We start from the raw sequence: 19,209 nt of genomic DNA, 5'->3' as shown, positions 1-19,209 counted from the left end.
ATAGTTGCAAAACAACACCCAAGGACGGAAGGAGGGCGGAGTGGAGTGGAGTGGAACAACAACGGAAATGTCGTAGCCACAAGGCTGGTGCACTTTTAAGACGTCTCAAGCCTCCAGTGGGCTCCTTTTGCAACATCTTTCTCTGTGAATCCCTACAGAACGCCATGCCATTCAGTCGAATGCTCAATGCTACTTTCTTTTGCTTACTTTCTTTCCATTTTCGCACAAAAACATGTACATTTATATATATATACATGTATATAGACATCTGGCCAAGAATCCTTTCATTTGCGACTGCAATCTCCGCTGGCTGGCCGACTATTTGCACAAAAATCCCATAGAGACAAGTGGAGCACGCTGCGAGTCACCGAAGCGGATGCATCGTCGTCGCATTGAATCTCTGCGCGAGGAGAAATTTAAATGTAAGTAAAGTCCCAGACACACCAGCCCGTTCCAACCCCAAACATCGCTCCCAACTATTCCACAGGCTCCTGGGATGAATTGCGAATGAAGCTGTCCGGCGAGTGTCGAATGGACTCGGACTGTCCGGCCATGTGCCACTGCGAGGGCACCACCGTCGACTGTGCGGGCCGTGGACTGAAGGAGATACCACGTGACATACCCCTCCACACCACTGAGCTGTAAGTCCTGTCCCTGTCCCTGTCCCTGTCCCTGTTTCTGTCCCTGTCCTGTTCTGGCTGCTGCCCTCCAACCGAGTTAAGCTGATACATTATTCGATTTTGCAGTTTGCTCAACGATAACGAACTGGGAAGCATCAATTCCGATGGCCTCTTTGGGCGGCTGCCGCATCTGGTGAAGCTGGAGCTGAAGCGCAACCAACTGACGGGCATCGAGCCGAACGCCTTCGAGGGGGCGTCGCACATCCAGGACCTGCAGCTGGGCGAGAACAAGATTAAGGAAATCTCCAACAAGATGTTTCTTGGCCTCCATCAGCTCAAGACCCTGTAAGTGGGAATGCGGCCCAAAAAGGGAATTTCTTAGCAATTTCCTCCCTCTCTCTCTCTCTCTCGTTGCAGCAATCTGTACGACAATCAAATCTCCTGCGTTATGCCAGGCTCCTTTGAGCATCTCAACTCGTTGACGTCGCTGTAAGTTCCCTGATTATACCAGATGCCAGATGCCAGATGCCTGATGCCTCTGCTGCCTATGCACAATAATTAGAACTGTGCCAAGTGCTCCTCCTCCATCGGCATCTCCATAGAGCACTTTAATAGATAAATGATTTAGCTTAAGCATTAATTGCCCTTTCTCCGCACGAAATTAGGTTAATGGTTTCGATTGTTCTCTCGTTGAACTCAGCCTCTGATGTGGTGCTTCCAAATCAGTTTTACTACGAAAGCACAGCACAACTATTGTGTATAATTCAATTGAACTCCAATTTGTAGCGGGTCCATGTGTGTGCCTGCTGCGATAACAGATCCATTCCACACTGGCTCCTCTTTCGGCACCCCGCCCCCCTTTTCACTCGAAATCAACCCCCAAGAATGATGGAACCAGAGAGAGCACCCTGCCCGCCTGCCCGCCTGCTGGCTGCCTTCGATGATTTAATTAATTAAAATTGAGTTCAATGAAGAGACTGCTGCTGCTCCGTCGACGAGTAAAAGTATCTGTGTGTGTGGCTGCAGCATCGTCAAGTGCGTGTGTGTGTGCAAAATTATTATAAAATTCATTTAACTAGCTAATAAATAGCTTCAATGAAATTCATTAGGTGCTGTGCACCACATGACACCCACCACCCACCACCCACCACAGTACCCATCCTGCCACCTTCAAAGGTGTTTATGTGCGAAGGCAGCCACACACACGCACACACACACTCGCTTTCTGTCTCTCTGGTGTGCTCCTAATGGCATGACAAAGCAGAACTGCTTATTGAATTAGTCTGGACGCCGGTTGTAACTCTGGAATTGCCAATGTAATTTGTGCCCCATTGTTCCTATGTTCCACCCAACCGCCAACCACTCTACTCTACTCTCCACTCCACTCCCTCTCTCTCTCTCGCTCTCTGCAGAACCCACCGCATAATTAAAGTGTCTAAGTGCCGAGTGTCCAGGGGGCAAAGAGGGGCTCTTGGCTCCACACACGGATGGGAGATGAATAGGAGAATGGAATCTGTTAACCGAATGAGAGCACACACAAAGAGCTCTGATTTACAGAACCGAGTATATCCAATGTCCAGGGGAAAAGGGTCATCTGGACGAAAACAAAAAATAGAATTGCCCCACAGCCCTAATTGAATTGGAATGTTTTGATACCCATCGGTATTTGTATACGTGCTATCCAGAGGGGTATATGGGGTGAGAACGGATTCCAAAGCTAGGAGGAGTACAGGAGGAAATTTCTTTAAAATTTAATCGATCTTCAGTCACATCAGATCTTCCCATGCAAAAAATACCAGTACTATAGGTAGCACTTACAAGTCTTCACTCCAATTGTAATTTCCATCTGATTACCTGATTAGCAGTAGGACATCGGTGGCCCATAGATGGAATACTAAACAATAGCCAGTACTTACTTGCTTTTCTGTGTGTGTTTTTTGTAGGAACCTCGCCTCGAATCCATTCAATTGCAATTGCCATTTGGCCTGGTTCGCCGAATGGTTGCGTAAAAAGTCGCTGAACGGCGGAGCGGCACGTTGTGCGGCCCCGTCGAAGGTACGTGATGTGCAAATCAAGGATCTGCCCCACAACGAATTCAAATGCAGCAGCGAGAACAGCGAGGGCTGCCTGGGCGACGGCTACTGTCCGCCCTCGTGCACCTGCACCGGCACTGTGGTCCGCTGCTCACGCAATCAATTGAAGGAGATTCCGCGCGGCATTCCCGCCGAGACATCCGAGCTCTATCTGGAGTCCAATGAAATCGAACAGATCCACTACGAGCGCATTCGACATCTCCGCTCGCTCACCAGACTGTAAGTATCCGGAGGCGAGGAGGGAGCGGTGCTAAGACTAATCGTATGCATTTTCTCTCTGTGCACTCTACAGCGATCTGAGCAACAACCAGATCACCATACTCTCCAACAACACCTTCGCCAATCTGACCAAACTATCCACGCTGTAAGTATGGGCGGGCACTGTTGCCGGTGCTGTTTGCTGTCCATGGCCATGTCTAATGGCTTTTTAATTGCTCCTGCACCGCAACGGAAAGCCGCAAAAAATAGTGTAGTGGTACCTACTCCGACTACCGACGTACCACAATATAAAAGCAACACAAATCGAAGGCTCAAGAGGGCTTGACACAATTCTGCGCCAAATTGCATCGTTTGTCGATGGGCCGGGTCTTGGGCATGTCCGCTGTGCGGCCAAGGCGCAGGCACGAAATTCATTCCGAAACGTAAAGTCGAAATCGTGACTCGTGCTTAAGCATTAGTCGTCAGCGTTGGCTTTTGCTTTGGCTTTTGCTTTTGCTTTGGCTTTGGCGTCAGCGTCATCGTCGCGTCGCATCGATGCTATTGCCTTCCGCACAGTGGAATGGCACATAAATTTGTTGAAGTTAAAAGTTATGTTGAATGGAAAGAAGCCAAGCAGAGGCAAGGGATCTTAATATAAGAAATACGTTTCCCAGAACTCTTAAAGAATATATACAGATATCGGATGTTATTACTGAATATCGATTGCACTGGATGAGTGTTCTTTAAATCATAGGTTGTAAATGCTTGTTGCAGTCCTTAGTCTACGTATGGAGGATATTTTCCTTCTCAATTGAATATTATATGATATATGCAGAATCAAAAGTTTCTAGAAATGTCTGGATAGATACAAGTCTCCATTTTGATCTGTCCAATCAGGTTTAGTTTTTTACCGGAGAATATTCGCCTCCCACTTCATCCACTTCATTCATCCTCCCACTGTGCCGCCTGTGCCGCCTGTGCATTGTGTGCGCTATCCACAATCAAAGCTTAGCCGTTAGTTCAGCTTGGTTTTCATTTTGTCCGATTGCGAATGGAAAACGTTTTGCAATTACTTTCATTTCTTCATCAATTGTGTCTGCCTCTCTGTGGGTCTGTGTGTGTGGCTAATGCAATTTTTGTAAACGTTTCCCGGTTCGCCCTTTTGCAGCATCATCTCGTACAACAAGCTGCAGTGTCTGCAGCGGCATGCGTTGTCTGGCCTCAATAACCTGCGCGTGCTCTCGCTGCACGGCAATCGCATCTCGATGCTGCCGGAGGGCTCCTTCGAGGATCTCAAGTCATTGACACACATGTGAGTAGAGTAATCTAGTAATCTGGAATGCTTCCGCATTGGCCGACTGCTTACTGAAGAAACGATTTTCCGCTTTTCCGCCAACGAAACAGAGCCTTGGGCAGCAATCCCCTGTACTGCGACTGCAGTCTCAAGTGGTTCTCCGACTGGATCAAGCTGGACTACGTGGAGCCGGGCATTGCGCGCTGTGCGGAGCCCGAGCAGATGAAGGACAAGCTGATCCTGTCGACGCCCTCGTCCAACTTTGTGTGCCGCGGCCGCGTGCGGAACGACATCCTGGCCAAGTGCAACGCCTGCTTTGACCAGCCCTGCCAGAACAAGGCCCAGTGCGTGGCCCTGCCCCAGCGGGAGTACCAGTGCCTCTGCCAGCCGGGCTACCACGGTAGACACTGCGAGTACATGATAGACGCCTGCTACGGCAACCCGTGCCGCAACAACGCCACCTGCACGGTGCTCGAGGAGGGACGCTTCAGCTGCCAGTGTGCCCCCGGATACTCGGGCGCCCGCTGCGAGACGAACATCGACGATTGCCTGGGCGAGACCAAGTGCCAGAACAACGCCACCTGCATCGACGGCGTGGAGTCGTACCGCTGCGAGTGCCAGCCAGGGTTCAGCGGCGAGTTCTGCGACACCAAGATCCAGTTCTGCAGCCCGGAGTTCAATCCCTGCGCCAACGGGGCCAAATGCGTGGACCACTTCACGCACTACAGCTGCGAATGCCAGGCGGGCTTCCACGGAACCAATTGTACGGACAACATCGACGACTGCCAGAACCACATGTGCCAGAACGGCGGCACCTGCATCGACGGCATCAACGACTACGTGTGCAAGTGCCCCGACGACTTCACCGGCAAGTACTGCGAGGGACACAACATGATCTCCATGATGTACCCGCAGACGTCGCCCTGCCAGAACCACGAGTGCAAGCACGGCGTCTGCTTCCAGCCGAATGCCGCCGGCTCCGACTACCTCTGCAAGTGCCATCCGGGCTACACGGGCAAGTGGTGCGAGTACCTCACCAGCATCAGCTTCGTGCACAACAACTCGTTCGTGGAGCTGGAGCCGCTCCGCACCAGACCCGAGGCCAATGTGACCATCGTCTTCAGCAGCGCGGAACAGAACGGCATACTCATGTACGACGGGCAGGACGCCCACCTGGCTGTGGAACTGTTCAACGGACGCATCCGGGTCAGCTACGACGTGGGCAACTATCCCGTGTCCACCATGTACAGCTTCGAGATGGTGGCGGACGGCAAGTACCATGCCGTCGAGCTGCTCGCCATCAAGAAGAACTTCACGCTGCGCGTAGACCGCGGCCTGGCACGCTCCATCATCAACGAGGGCTCCAACGACTACCTGAAACTGATGACGCCCATGTTCCTGGGCGGCCTGCCCTCGGAGCCCGCACAGCAGGCCTACAAGAACTGGCAGATCCGCAACCTGACCAGCTTCAAGGGCTGCATGAAGGAGGTGTGGATCAACCACAAGCTGGTGGACTTTGGCAATGCCCAGCGCCAGCAGAAGATCACGCCGGGCTGTGCACTGCTCGAGGGCGAGCCCGCCGAGGAGGAGGATGATGAGCAGGACTTCATGGACGAGACGCCTCACATGAAAGAGGTACGACCAGAGGGATCTTTAACCTGTGTTTATGTTTACTTATGATTGTTATTTTCCTTAGGAACCCGTGGATCCCTGCTTGGAGAACAAGTGCCGACGGGGCAGCCGGTGTGTTGCAAATGCCAATGCCCGAGATGGCTACCAGTGCAAGTGCAAGCACGGCCAGCGCGGACGCTACTGCGATCAAGGTGAGGGCATCACAGAGCCCCCAACAATCACCGGTACATAAATACATCTATCATGCTTTTTGCCTCCTACTCCCACATCAAGTCTTGGGGTCAACGAAAGAGAGAGGATATCGAATTGTCGAGCTATCGACTAGATAGGGATTGTAATACCCCTGAAAGTGATGTAGAAATTTGTATTCTTGGAGCATTTCCAAAGGGAAATCAGATGTAAAAGACATCCCTTGAAAGAGGTTTCGTTTCTATGTAGAAGATAGTCGTATGTGGGAGCTTGTGTGAGTTCTACCGAGTAGCTCTACTCGTGTGTGTTTATATGTAGGTACATATTCCTATGCTTAGGAGTTTTGCGCTCCTCCAAAAGTATCGCTTGACTGGCCCGCACATCACCTCATCATTTGCTTTACACACAAACAAACACCTGCCACAGCACACGTTCAACGCTCATCCTCTAAATGGGTGGGGGGGGTTGGGGGGCTTTAGATGTGCTGCCTTTTAATGAGCCCAACCTCTTGACTAATTACACTTTGTTGATTCTTGATATTTTGCAGCAGCATCCACGTGCCGCAAGGAGCAGGTGCGAGAGTACTACACGGAGAACGACTGCCGCTCCCGGCAGCCGCTGAAGTACGCCAAGTGCGTGGGAGGCTGCGGCAATCAGTGCTGCGCGGCCAAGATTGTGAGGCGCCGCAAGGTGAGTACATGCATGGATGGATGGATAGACGGATGTTGATTAATGGAAACTTGTCCCCCTTTTGTTTCGTCGATAGGTGCGCATGGTGTGCAGCAACAACCGCAAGTACATCAAGAACTTGGATATTGTCCGGAAGTGCGGATGCACCAAGAAATGCTACTGACTGAAAGATGCGACTACCCAATTGCTCGAACGGAGCAATAGCAGCTTAGATGTTAGTTTAGGAACAGGTTTAAATTTAAATTATAATAGTAGTAGTAGTAATAGTACCGATAGTCTTAGCTTTAGCCCTAGGGATACCACGAAACTGGGGGCCGAGAGTGTTGAAAAGGAGGAGGAGGATGAGATGGAGCCGGAGACGGAGGCTTCACTAGGCCATGCTGATGCGGGGGATAGCGAGGACTATCCCACTGAGCAGACAGATCGCATGCAGGCAGATCTCTACGATGATGATGATGATGATGATGACGATGGTCTGGACGATGATGATTTTCCAGGTGAAAATGAAAATGGAGAGGATGAGCAGGAGCAGGAGCGGGAACCCGAGTCGCTGCCCGACCCCAAGGGTCTGGTGGGCGTCCAGGATGAGGAGGAGGATATGGGCTATGACGAGGATGATGAGAGAATAGCCCTGGAGCGTCCGCGTACAGTCAGGCCACGGGCGGACGAAGAGCAGTTCGTCAATGAGGAGGGCAGTGGCTTTGGCGGCCTGCAGACGCGTTTCCGGCCAAGCAGCAGTAGCAGCAGCAGTGGCAGCGCCAGCTACCGCCAGAGCCAATTAGAGAACATCCGCAAGAAACTGCTGACGGAGAGCCAGTCCGCTGCGGCGGTGGCAGTGGCCGTGGCCGTGCCGAGCACTGCGATCGATCTGCGCGAGAGCAGCGGCCATTTTGCTAACGATGATGAGGATGGCGAGGACAACGATGACGGCGTCGATGACGAGTTCGCCGACACAGGCGACGGTGCTGGCTTCTTTGGTGCTGGCTCGCAGCATCAGCAGCAGCGGAAGAGTGGCAGCCACTATTACCGCAAGAACGGCAACGATGCCATCAAGATCATCTCGACGCCGCTCGGAAAGGTGAGCATCGTCTACCAACAGACGGACAAGGATCAGGAGCAGGACAAGGACCTGCAGCAGCAACAGAAGAAGCCAGCGCTCACCGACTTCGATGCCTTGTCGCCCGACCCAGAGAGCAGTCATCGTTTTCCGTCGCCACATCCGAAGATTACGCCCGTTCTAACACCCGATGGCAAGGTGGCTCTGCTCTACCGCGGAGACTCGGAGAACTCCAAGTACGAGCCCATACGCAACCTCACACACAAGTTCGCCGGAACGCCATCGAAGGAGCACTCAAAGACCTCCCTGGACAGCGCAGCCGACGACTCCTCCTCGGACGATTCCGTGTATACGGACAGCGAGGATAGCGAGGACCATGGGGGTGGCAAGTCGGAGGCCGCAGCGGCCACCACGCCAAAGCCGGTCCTGCCAGAGATTATGGAACCCCCGGCTAATGTCCAGCCTGGCGGATCCTTCATCATCCGCCCCACCTCCGACTCGCTGCTGCCCATGATCAACCGGCCGCTGTCCGAGGTGCTGGGCATCAAGAAGAACCAGTTCCAGGAGACGCGAGTGCGCGATCAGCTGCCCACTCTGCCCACGGAAGCCACTCCTCGCTCCCTGCTGGCCCAGCCAGGCGGAGCTGGTGGCGAAACGCCGCGTCACTTCCCCACGAAGGTGAACCTGGCCGAGTACCCCACCTCCGGGCGCACGCTGCAGCAGCCGCTGCTTCCGTTCAGCCGCGACTTCGACTTCAGCAGGGACAACACGATGCTGGACGAGCGGTCCCGCATTCGAGAGCTGGAGAAGCAGCGCGAACGGGAGCGGGAGCACAACGAGGCCACCAGCAAGGGCGGCGGTGGGGCCACGGAGGCCCACACGATAGCCAACGAGCAACTGCTGTCGAAGACGGAGGTCATCAATCTGGCCATTGTGCCGCAGTTCGACGAGGACATGGAACGGCTGCAGCGCCTGCACGAGAACGGAGGCGGGGGCAGGCGTCACCACAGGGCGCGCCACCGCCACAAGCAGACGGAGGAGGAGCTGTCCGGCATCCATTGCGTCATGCAGGTCATGATGGGCATTGCGGCCGTCTCGACGGTCTTCGGGATGCTGGGCACCTTCTTCAAGCAGCGCATTCTCGATCAGCTGCGGATGATGCACTGGTAGTACAACAAAGGGTGTTCGATGTTCGGTGTCGAATGCCCCATTTTCTCCATTTCCCCAATCCCTCCGCATCGTCATCGCCATCGCCATCGCCATCGTTGTCGTCGTCATAATTGTTCACTCTATCGATTCCCGCTACTACTAGGATACGAGGCATTCTCCTTCTACTACTACTACTACTGCTCCTTCAGCATATGTATACTCACAGATATATATACTCGAACCATATGCCATATATACACGTCCCTTTATATACATCAGCTAATCGCATAATCTATATACATATAGTATACATATGGAGCAGCGGCATCGATTTGCTTTCTTCCCTTTCCGCTTTTTATATCTACTATGTAATCCTTCGGCGGGTATCCAGCAACTGATGGAAATACCTTCATTGGGCTGCTGGCATATCCTCGCCACATATACGTATATATTCCATATATATTGATATATAAATTTACTAGTGCAAGCTACCCAGGCGATGTGCATAATAACTGAATAACTAACTGATTAAATGGCGATCTAACGATCCGAATATCCAGTCTATGTATGTATGTAAATGAAACGCAACTGTAGCCCCTGCCATGTCCATGTCCATGTCCGTTTCCGCTTCCGTTTCATAGAGAAATTTACTTTCCCGCCCCCCGCAAATTGTCTTTCTTTCGCACAATTTAGTGTGTGCTTCCCCCGTAAAAAAAAAACAAAAGAAAACCACCTTTACGAGCTTTAAGCAAGTCATTGCATGTGCCACGCCCCTGCCTGCCTGCCCGCCATAGCATGCGCCCATCTGAAACATTCCCCTTGCCCCAAATCATCAGATCCTCCACCTCCAAATCGAAAGAACACTGAAATTGGATTTAGTACAGATTCCTTTTGTAGATAGAAAACGAAACGCAACAGTTGTTGAAAGATAACCAGATGAACGATTGATATCGAATGACAAAACGATAAATGATAAACGATAAGCTTAACGAACACACACAATTACACAATGCAAGGGTCGTTTTAAACGCACCATGCAAACAACAGTCTCAAAGAAACGAGTAGCAAACGATAATAAGTGCATATAAACGGAACCTTCTTAAGTTTAAGTTGCTCAAATGAAATGAAATGAAAGTATTTTGATAGAACAGAACGAACAACCAGGAATCAAAGAATCGAATGAGAGAATCGAATCAAATCGAATCGAAAACGAAACAACAAATTGCCCCCAAAAAACGTGTAACGAATTTCCAGCAAATTGTTGCAAGTGTTTTCCCTAGAACTAGACTAGAAGCATACAAATAATAATAATAGTAACTATAATAATAATCGTAACTAAACTAAACTAAACCTGTGTGCAAACGAAGCGTAACTAATCTTACAATTAACGAAAACCAATATCCTAAACATAATTCGGATAACAACATCTAAGCTGGGTAGTCGCATGTAAATCTCTAACAATTAACAATTACCAACCTAAGTTAGTCCTAAAGAAACGAAAACAAAAATCGAATTGCATTTAAAGAAACCTATAAATATATATACATATATTGATATAATAATAATTATTTATACTAATCTATCTATATATACTTATATGTATGCTGTATGTATGTATGACTCTATATGTATATGTAAAATGTTTTTGACTATTTTTCACTATTTATATCCACATATATATTATATATGCGCATATACGATACAAGATCATGTGTAATAGCCCCACCCCTTTTGGTCATTTTAGTTTTTTTTTTATATATATTTATAATACTTGTCTTTTAATCTGTATCCGTATCCGTATCCGTGCTGTATGTATTATTTTTATGAATTATTCATGTGTAGTTATGCGCACTGCACTAATTATACGCATACGATATGTATTGTATAACCTATTGACAAATATATATACATATACTATATGTATTATGTGTAATAGCTGTTGCTAAACCAAGTTTATTTATCAGTTCTTATCGTTTACAATTACCTCACGGAGATTTCGCCGGTTCGCGGCCGCTAATTGTGTTCAGCAAAAGAGTTGGGATGAGAATTCAAGTACAATATTTTGGATTGACAATGGGGTAAAATCAGCAAATACGAGTATGGCTTTTATTTCTGTGTGTTATATTTGTTTCGTAATAAACGTGACAAGCGTAAATGTTCCAAGCGAAACTGTCTTTTATTCCATCCAAAATAATGATTCATTTTTAGTTTAAAGTTTATTTTGAGCTTTATTCCCCATACAGCCGACGTTCTCTCACTGCTTCTTGGACGTGGGTCTCTTCTTGCTCTTCACCGGCTCCATGGCCTGCAAAAAGAACTTGACGGTGCCCACGTACTCGCTGGCGGTGGCATTTCTATCCACGACTACGCCGCTCACCTGATAGAGGCCAATTGGAAAGGGTGGAACCAAGGATGGGTCCAAGAACCCATTCCGACCGTATAGATGACCCTGAAAACGGAAATACACGTAAAGGATATTCAAAAAGCAGCTACTCAAGGGGACCTCCACAACCCATACCGAAATTGGGAAGGAGCCATTGAGGTTGCTGAAACGCCTGGCTATCTTCCTGAAGATGACACCGTAGGGCAGGAAGTTCCTCCTAGACATCACGTCGCCTACGTTAATAGAGACGTCTATCAGGAAAGGCTGCCACTTGTTGCTATAGTCCCTCTTGAAGACCTGCAGCCGAACCTGGCAGAGATATCGATCAGTTTTGGTCCAGAGGTTGTCTCCTTCCAGCTAACCACAGGATTGCGCAGTGGTACAGTGATGTAACAGTCCATATTGACGACGGCCTTATTCCAGTTGACCGCTTTCAGATAGCAGGAGAAATTTTGCACACGCTCCGGGTTCCCAAGGCACTCTATGTTCGTCATCTTGTACACCAACTGTTCATCGCAGCACTATGGGGAAACAGAGCCACTCCATAAGTGCTTGAATCTTTCCCCAGACGATTGCTTACCACTTGCCCCCCGCCGAGACAGCAGCAGAGGAATAGAAGTACCACCAGGTCGGTCTGCATGGCCAAAAGTATCTGTACCCGGCTTGTAAAATAGTTTATTTTTCATAAAGCGTAATCGAATATAAATATATTTTTAATGGAGACAATATGTATTATACATACATTTACAAAATTGATTTGGAATCACTATTTTTGTATCATTGAAAAGTATCTGTTGGGTCCACTGACAACCCAGCCTCAAGCGGGATATGCGACAGTATCTTAGGGACGGCTGTCGGCCAACGTTGAAAAGGATAGTTCCTGTTAAAAAGGCCCACAAATAACGGATAAAATATCCTTCTCAATAAGGACTCTATTAGATCAAGGATTTTCTTACGATCACAGGAAGCCATCGCACGACCAGATCGGACGAGAAATGGCGGAGTTATCCATCAACAACAACATCCAGTTACGGTTGTTGTACAACAATCCCCTCAATTTGGTTCCGCTCAAAACCGAAATTTTTCGATTTTGAAATCTGGGCTACCAGGCGAACACAAATTAGCAGAAAGCAATATTAAGGAATACAAAAAAAGATTGCATACTTTTGGGATTTCCAATAAGTTTCAAAAGGGAGACCTTCTGCTGACTTCTGTTCGCCTGGTATCTCAGATCGAAAATTCTCGTTTTCTGCCATTTGAGCGGCCGCAAGTTTGAGGGTTGTTGTTGTACAACAATTGGAAACAACAGGCCTGTTTTGTTTTCTTGTTTTCTCCGTTATTTGTGGCCGATCTGGTCGTTCCATGGCTTCCTGGGATCAGAAAAATATCCTTGATCCTTGGATTGATCCTTCCAGCATCCCCAGCTATACATATTTAGTTTTCTTTGCTTTTTGTGAAAAATGTTTTTGATCAGGGATAATCAGGGATATTTTTGCAATGACAGGAAGCCCTGGCGCTGTCCGATTCGACAGTGATCGGACTCCATCAAGGAAGTGCTGGGCTTTAATCTTTCACATATCTCATTGATGTTGAATATATCGCGTATATGGTTATATGTATTATAATTTTGTGCTGAAATATATTTAAGAATTTAGATGTAATTATGACTTAATTGGTAAAGTTATATCCTAATCGTAACGGGAAGAACAAATCAAGTAATTGGACGAGACAGGACATAAATTCAACGATAATTCATAAAACTCGATCTGCAATGATAGAGAACATGTGTTGCATAGTAATTCATTATAGGAACGCTGATTTGTCTACTTACCCGCCAAAAGCTGGCTTCTGGGCATTGGGGTTGCCGGTCTGGGCCAGATTGCCAAAGGACAAGCCAGAGTCCTGACCACCCAAGGTGTCGAAGATGTTGCCGCCGGCCGGTTTCGCAGGGGCTCCGAAGGCTGGTGGTGCGGCCACGTTAGGGCTGGCTCCAAAGCCGCCAAATCCCTTGGGACTGCCAAACGTTGCGCCTCCCCCAAAGGTGGGACTGGCCCCGAAGGCTGGAGAACCACCGAATACGGGCTTGGCTCCAAATCCACCCGGAGCAGCCTGCTGTGGCGTTTGGGGTGATCCAAAGCCGGATTGGGCCACTGACGATCCGGCGCCCTGAGCAAAGCCACTGCCAAAGCCTCCAGGAGAAGGGGCAGTCTGGGAGAATGAACCAAATCCAGAGCTGCTGCCACCGCCAAAGATTGATCCACCAGAAGCAGGCGAAGAACTTGTCGTCGCCGGTCCGCCAAAAATAGATCCGCCTCCACCAAAAGCAGAGGGTTGCGGTTGTTGGCTGGCGCTCACAGGACTTGCAAATATATTACCGCCTGCCACTGGGGTCGCTGTTTGTGCCGCCGGTTGCCCAAAGACGTTCTGACCGAATATGGATGTACTTCCGGCAGTGGGTGCATTGGCAGGGCTTTGCGCATTGCTTCCGCCAAAAATGGAGGTCGATCCAAATGGAGAGCCGGATGACCCTCCAAAAATAGACGTACCGCCGCTGGCTCCTGCAGACGGCTGACCGAAAACACTTGGTTTGTTGACCTGGCTAAAGATGTTGCCCCCGGAGGCGGCCGTTCCCGGTGGAGGGCTGCCAAAAGGCGCCGGATTACTGATAGCTGCTGCAGCAAAGAGGCCACTGGGTGGGGAAGCAGCTGCAGCAGGAGTGGGATTGGTTCCAGGTGCACCTCCAAACACGCTGGTCTCGGACTTAGCCACATTTCCAAAAAGGTTCGTGGAGGTTGCTGCTGATGCCGTTGTCGATGCCTGGAATGGATTGCTGACTACAGGTTCCGCTGCTGTTGCTGGTGCTGCTGTAAAGGATCCTCCAAACACCGAAGACGATGAATTGCTCACTGTAGAGGCACTGGAGCTGGTGGCTGTGACGGGGGCTGCCGGAGCGGTGCTGAGGCTGCTGAATGCATTGGAGAAGGAGAATGTACTGCCTGGCACCGCTGTGCTCGAGGTCACAGTCGGAGAGACTGCTGTCGCAGGCGTGACCGCTGGCGCTGCAGCTGAAGTCGTATTCGAAGGAACCGCAACCACTACTGGCGGAGCAGCGGCCGGTGTGGATATGGGTGGAGATGCAGCCCCCTTAGTTTCAGTTGAAGTGGTTGTTGCCGGAGCAGCCGATGCAGCTGGTGCAGGTGCTGTAGTTGTTGCGGCTGTGGTGCTCACTGGCTCCACTTTTATCGTAGTTGGTGCTGCGGTTGCAGGAGTTTCTTTTGCCGTTGCTGTTGCTGTTGTGGCTGGAGTGATGGTCGCAAATAATCCCTTCGGTTCATCTCCACCTCGTCCCCCAAATGAGAAGCCACTGTCAAAGATATTTGCAGGCTGTCCAGAAGCTGTTTGCAAATGGAATCAGAATTAGTTTATAAGCCAGCTCCAAAACTCCTCCATAACTCACCGCCGGAGGATTCCTTGATTTGTGGCTTGCATATATTGACAGATCCGAAAAGCCCTCCAAGGGAATCAGAGCTGCTGGGGGCGGTACTGGTCACGCCGCTGTTGTTTGTTGGCAACGGTGGAGCGGCAGCGGCAGTCACGGTGGCAGCAGGTGCGACCGTTGGCTTGGTGGTGGTGCTGTTGCTGGTCACCGCTGTGTCACCTTCGTTAGGCTTCGGTGCAGCTGCAGCTGCGGCGAACAAGCCACGGGGAACGCCAGAAGCTGATGACGTCACTGCGGCGTTGGAATCGGTCTTTGCTACGCCGCCAAAACCCAGGGAAGAGCCCAGACCTCCGAAGCTAAACGTGGAGCTGGGAGTGCCAGTTCCTCCGAATCCTGTGAAGAAGGATTTCCCAGCAGTCTCTGCTTTTGGGGTTTCCGGTGCCTTCGCTGGCTCCACCTCTGCAGTAAAAGGTGTGGTATCCTTCGCTAGGGCCTCCTGTGCCTTTGCTGGCTCAGGAGCCGGCTTTGCTGTGGCATCCTTACTAATCCTAAATCCTCCAATCAGGGACGGCTTGGCCCCAGTTGAATTATCCGCTGCAGAAAGTCCCCCAAACGAAAGACCACCTCCTACCGGTCCAAAGCTCAAGCCGGACCTACTTGGCCCTCCGAACAAAGAGACAGCCGGCTTTGGAGCCTCTCCAGAGCTTACCGTGGTGGTTGTCGTGGTCACACTCGAAGTCTTCACAAACGGACTGCTCTGGCTGAAGGCGAATGGCGTTGCGATGGGTGCAGCACTGAGGGCCGGGATGCTGGCCGCGGGCTTGGATGCTGTTGGTTTTGGTAGTTGGGGCGCAACAGGAGCAGCGGCTGGAGCTTGAGTTGGTGCAGGTGCAGGTGCCGGTGCCGGTGCCGCCACCTGGGTGGCCTTGTTGGCAGTAGTCGCTTTTGCGGCGGCCTTTTTCAATATCTCTGCCTTGCGCTTGGTCTCGAGTATAACTTCGGACTTGAGCCCCACACGATCTGGACGCTGGGGACTAATGATGCTGACCTTTTGCAGCTGCACCACGTTTCGGATCTGGCGGAGCTTGTGCTGTGTGAGCTTGGCGGCATTCGTGTCGACCGTCTGACTAAGACTCATCGAGAGAATCGAGTCAGCTAAGGTTTCTACACTGAAAGCAAAAGCAAATGACAGTAGTTAGTCAGGTAGTCAGGGTGGCCGGGGAGGGTATCATAGCTGCTACTAACGCCTCATTGGTACGAGTGCGACTCTTGTCCTGGTCGAGAAGTGCGGTCTGGAGCAGGCCATGCTCCTTGAGCTTGGCCTTGATCCTGTTCTGCATCATCCTCTGGTCAGAGGCAAGGTTCTGGAGCCGCGTCAGTTGCTGGTAGATCCCCTCCAGGTGCGGTATATGCATGCTCGACTTGGTTTTGCGCCGCAACACATCTTGGACCTGGTCCCACTGCAGATCCAATTGCTGCTGGGCCAGACGAAGTTGCGCCTCGTTGGCCGCCACGTAGCTCCGGAGACGAGCCAGCATGCGCCGCCCAGCAGGATCGTAGGAACTCGAATTCATCAGCCGCGTTATGCTAGGGGGATAGATACAACAATGAAACGCATTGCCGGATATACGCAACAGTTTACTAGGCTACTAACTCGGGCTTCTCGTAGACCTCCAGCTTGCCACGGCACTCGGCCACTATGGCGTAGGCCTCATTTAGACCCTGGCGCAGTCCTTGCACATCCAACTCGAACTCCACGTCCTTGGCCTGCTCGTTCAGCTCCTCGAGGTCGTCCAAGCGCTTGGCATACTTTTTGAGAGCCGAGGGAGCTGCAATCTGTGCCAGAGACGCACAAGTGAGATATGAGATGAGTTCTCTATTGGAGCGGTAATAATAAGATGCCTTACGGTGCTGAGCAGCTCCGTCGTGAGTCCCTTCTGCTGCTGTATGTCCTGATTGAAGGCTTCGATCTGTAAGGCTATCATGTCCCTAACGATGGACTCCGTGTTATCCAGCGACTGTCTGGATGCAACGGACACGGGAACCGCTGCCGGTTGCTGCTTTGTTGCCACTGGCGTAAATGTGTGCGGAACTGTGTAGAGGGGCTTGTTTAAGGGCGCAGCAGCTGCAGACGGTGGCACGGCGTGAGGAGCATTGGCCACACTCACTGGCATTGCGTTGGATTTACCCAAAGCCAGACCACCAAAAGCGGTCGCTCCTGGCGCGGAAAATATGGATCCTAAGGCTGGAGTCGTCGTGGCCGCACCAAACCCACCGAATGCCGAGGCGGTACTCGCTACTGTCGCGGTGGGAGCAGCAATTGGAGAAACTCCAAATGGAGTACTTGCTGCGGGTGCAGCGAAGCCGGAGAACAGCGAGGACGGCTTGTCCTTGGCAGGAGCTGGAGTCGATGTCACCGTGTTCGGGGAGAAGGCAAACGACATGTCCGTGGGAACGGACTGAGTCGACTCCTTTTCTGGCGGTGTTGTGGCCGCCTTCTTTTCCTCCGCTGGCATTAGCGTGTCCAGGGGGCGGAACTGTCCCGAACTGTCAAACACTGGCGGAGGCGGAGAGCACACAGAGGGGGCACCTTGGAGTAGATTCAGGAAGTTAAACGATAGAAGGGTGCCGTCGGTGCCTAAGACATGCACCATGGGCATAGTGGGGAGCTTCTGCTCGTTGATTGTCAGTTGGTGCGTGGAGGATGTGTCGTAGACAGACCCGAGGGGGAAGGTTTCCTCTTGGGTGCCCTCACTCAGAGGCAGCTCGATCCTCGCCTCATCCATAAGGGTAAACTGCTGCCAGACGGGGGTGTCTCCAGACTCGAAGGTACCCATTATACCCACTTCCACGCCATTGGCCGATGTCACCAGAAGCAAATTCCACTGGGCCACATGGTTAAAGAAAAACTGATGATTCCGTGGCCCGTTGAGACTGTAGCAGATGTCGTAGTAGTTGGTATAGCTGGGCGATCCCCCCTTGGGGGCATTCAATATGTACAGGGCGGGACTGCAGTCCTCGCCATGCTGCAGGAAGACCACTGCGAACTGGAACGTCGAGAGCCACTGAATGGCGATGGTGTCGAACGGAGCATCGTGGATGTTGGGTGGACACACCAGTGTCTTTGCTGGCGTAAGATCCGGCTTGAACTGCTGTATCTTGCCACCGGGAAAACCCAGGACAATTTGCTTTCCCTTGGGTGACCAACAGCCACACTTCACTTGCTGACTCTTGTCCAGCGAATGCATCTCGAAGGTGTCCCCCTCCTTCAGGGTGTACATGCCGAGGGCACCGTTGCTCAGCACTACGGCCAGACTTCCGGGCAAGACCGGATTCCACAGCAGCTGCACGGCATGTATATAGTCCTCGCTGGCCAGGCGAATGCTGTAGACGAGCTTCACATCCGCGGCCAAGAATGTCGGCACCGAGTAAATGTTGAGCAGGCCAGTGCCATTCTGTGTGAGGTTAACCGCCAGCAGAGTGCCATCGGCACTGCAGGAGATATAGTTGGGCACGCTGGGTAGGGGTACACTCCTCGCCTGCGGCTGCTCGCCGAGCGACTTGTTGGAATTGGCCAAATCCTTGAGGATGACCACTGCAAGAATTGGCACATTGGTTGAGTGCAACGACTAGTTATGTAAACACAAATCCGTACATACCCTTAAGTTCCGGCTGCGTCGGGTTGCCGGCAAAGAGCAAGCCGCGGCTGCAGGAAATCGCCAGAAGATTTACATTGCTGCGGGGCTCGCCGCATTTTTTGAACGCCGCATACTTGTTATGCACTTTAAATTGAAAGTCCTGCAAGGAACTGAATAAGAACCATGCCGGGGCAACCACTGGTTGAACCGCTTACCTGTGTATCCTTACAGACAGGAGCACTTAGCGCCATTTTCGTATATTTTATAAACTTTAAATGAAACAAATACGAGTCACAAGCGTGGAAAATGAACGGCAGTTGCTTGCACAGTGGGGATATTAAACTCGGTATTATCGAACTAGTTCCGCACAAGAAATAATTCACCCGCGCTCACTTATGTTTGCTTAAACCCAATTTTAGCCACAATCAAATAAAAACAATTACTTAAAATTTGTCATTCAGTAGAACATTTATCGATCAATCGGATAAAATTGTGCGTTCATTGCGGAAGGTCCTAGCTAGCTTGTCATATTCAACCAAATATTAAAACCGGCGAATGTGATTTCCGATCATGGTCAGAGAACGATTAGCCCATTGTCGACCCGTGGGTATATACGCTCCACGAATATTATGAAACTTGATGAATTTTAACGCAGTCCAGGTAAAAGATATCGTGGTTGTTTTAAGTTAAGAGGCAGGACAGGATGGATCTACAAGAAGAATTTCTAGACAGTATTATTTTCAGCGGCTTAACTCAAGTTGTTTACTTGTTTAGATAGAGAGGGGTTAAGTGGGTTAAGTTCGTTGTTTTCATCGGTATATTTACGT

General features: G+C 50.7%; 3 protein-coding genes across 3 annotated transcripts in view; 1 reads left to right on the top strand and 2 right to left on the bottom strand.

Annotated features, from left to right (window-relative positions):
• LOC108159366 (protein slit) overlaps positions 1-10,876 on the top strand; it is a 54,998-nt gene extending 44,122 nt beyond the window's left edge. Inside the window, 11 exon segments of the mRNA XM_017292590.2 lie at positions 265-422; positions 488-641; positions 747-965; positions 1,038-1,109; positions 2,564-2,932; positions 3,006-3,077; positions 4,080-4,223; positions 4,316-5,840; positions 5,902-6,061; positions 6,574-6,716; positions 6,793-10,876. Coding sequence (XP_017148079.1) covers positions 265-422; positions 488-641; positions 747-965; positions 1,038-1,109; positions 2,564-2,932; positions 3,006-3,077; positions 4,080-4,223; positions 4,316-5,840; positions 5,902-6,061; positions 6,574-6,716; positions 6,793-8,943 — 5,167 coding nt within the window. The 3' untranslated portion in view covers positions 8,944-10,876.
• A 93-nt stretch (positions 10,877-10,969) lies between these two features.
• On the bottom strand, positions 10,970-11,945 carry LOC117187862. Its single transcript, XM_033390743.1, has 3 exons — positions 11,886-11,945; positions 11,668-11,826; positions 10,970-11,614 (listed from the first exon to the last, which is right to left on the bottom strand). The coding sequence occupies exons 1-3, from the start codon at positions 11,943-11,945 to the stop codon at positions 11,177-11,179; spliced, it is 657 nt and encodes a 218-aa protein (XP_033246634.1). The 3' UTR covers positions 10,970-11,176.
• Positions 11,946-12,000: 55 nt separating this feature from the next.
• Positions 12,001-19,082, bottom strand: LOC108158604 (nuclear pore complex protein Nup214). Its single transcript, XM_017291066.2, has 8 exons — positions 18,598-19,082; positions 18,404-18,542; positions 16,652-18,339; positions 16,399-16,580; positions 15,990-16,331; positions 14,763-15,913; positions 13,137-14,700; positions 12,001-13,071 (listed from the first exon to the last, which is right to left on the bottom strand). Exons 1-8 carry the CDS (start codon positions 18,631-18,633, stop codon positions 13,047-13,049), a joined length of 5,127 nt encoding a protein of 1,708 aa, XP_017146555.1. The 5' UTR covers positions 18,634-19,082; the 3' UTR covers positions 12,001-13,046.
• Between the last annotated feature and the right edge of the window lie 127 nt (positions 19,083-19,209).

The sequence above is a fragment of the Drosophila miranda genome, chromosome 3 (assembly GCF_003369915.1).
Source record: "Drosophila miranda strain MSH22 chromosome 3, D.miranda_PacBio2.1, whole genome shotgun sequence".
NCBI classification, from domain to species: domain Eukaryota; kingdom Metazoa; phylum Arthropoda; class Insecta; order Diptera; family Drosophilidae; genus Drosophila; species Drosophila miranda.
The sequence above is the reverse complement of the archived record's forward strand: the minus strand, read 5'-3'. Positions and strand labels throughout refer to the sequence as shown.

Coding starts and splice junctions, on each gene's coding strand:
- LOC117187862 (XM_033390743.1), bottom strand. CDS start 11,945: ATGCAGACCGACCTGGTGGTACTTCTATTCCTCTGCTGCTGTCTCGGC. Junction 11,827..11,885: donor GTCTCGGCGGGGGGCAAGTG/GTAAGCAATCGT, acceptor GTTTCCCCATAG/TGCTGCGATGAACAGTTGGT. Junction 11,615..11,667: donor TACCACTGCGCAATCCTGTG/GTTAGCTGGAAG, acceptor TATCTCTGCCAG/GTTCGGCTGCAGGTCTTCAA.
- LOC108158604 (XM_017291066.2), bottom strand. CDS start 18,633: ATGGCGCTAAGTGCTCCTGTCTGTAAGGATACACAG. Junction 18,543..18,597: donor CTGTCTGTAAGGATACACAG/GTAAGCGGTTCA, acceptor AGTTCCTTGCAG/GACTTTCAATTTAAAGTGCA. Junction 16,332..16,398: donor GAGGTCTACGAGAAGCCCGA/GTTAGTAGCCTA, acceptor CTATCCCCCTAG/CATAACGCGGCTGATGAATT.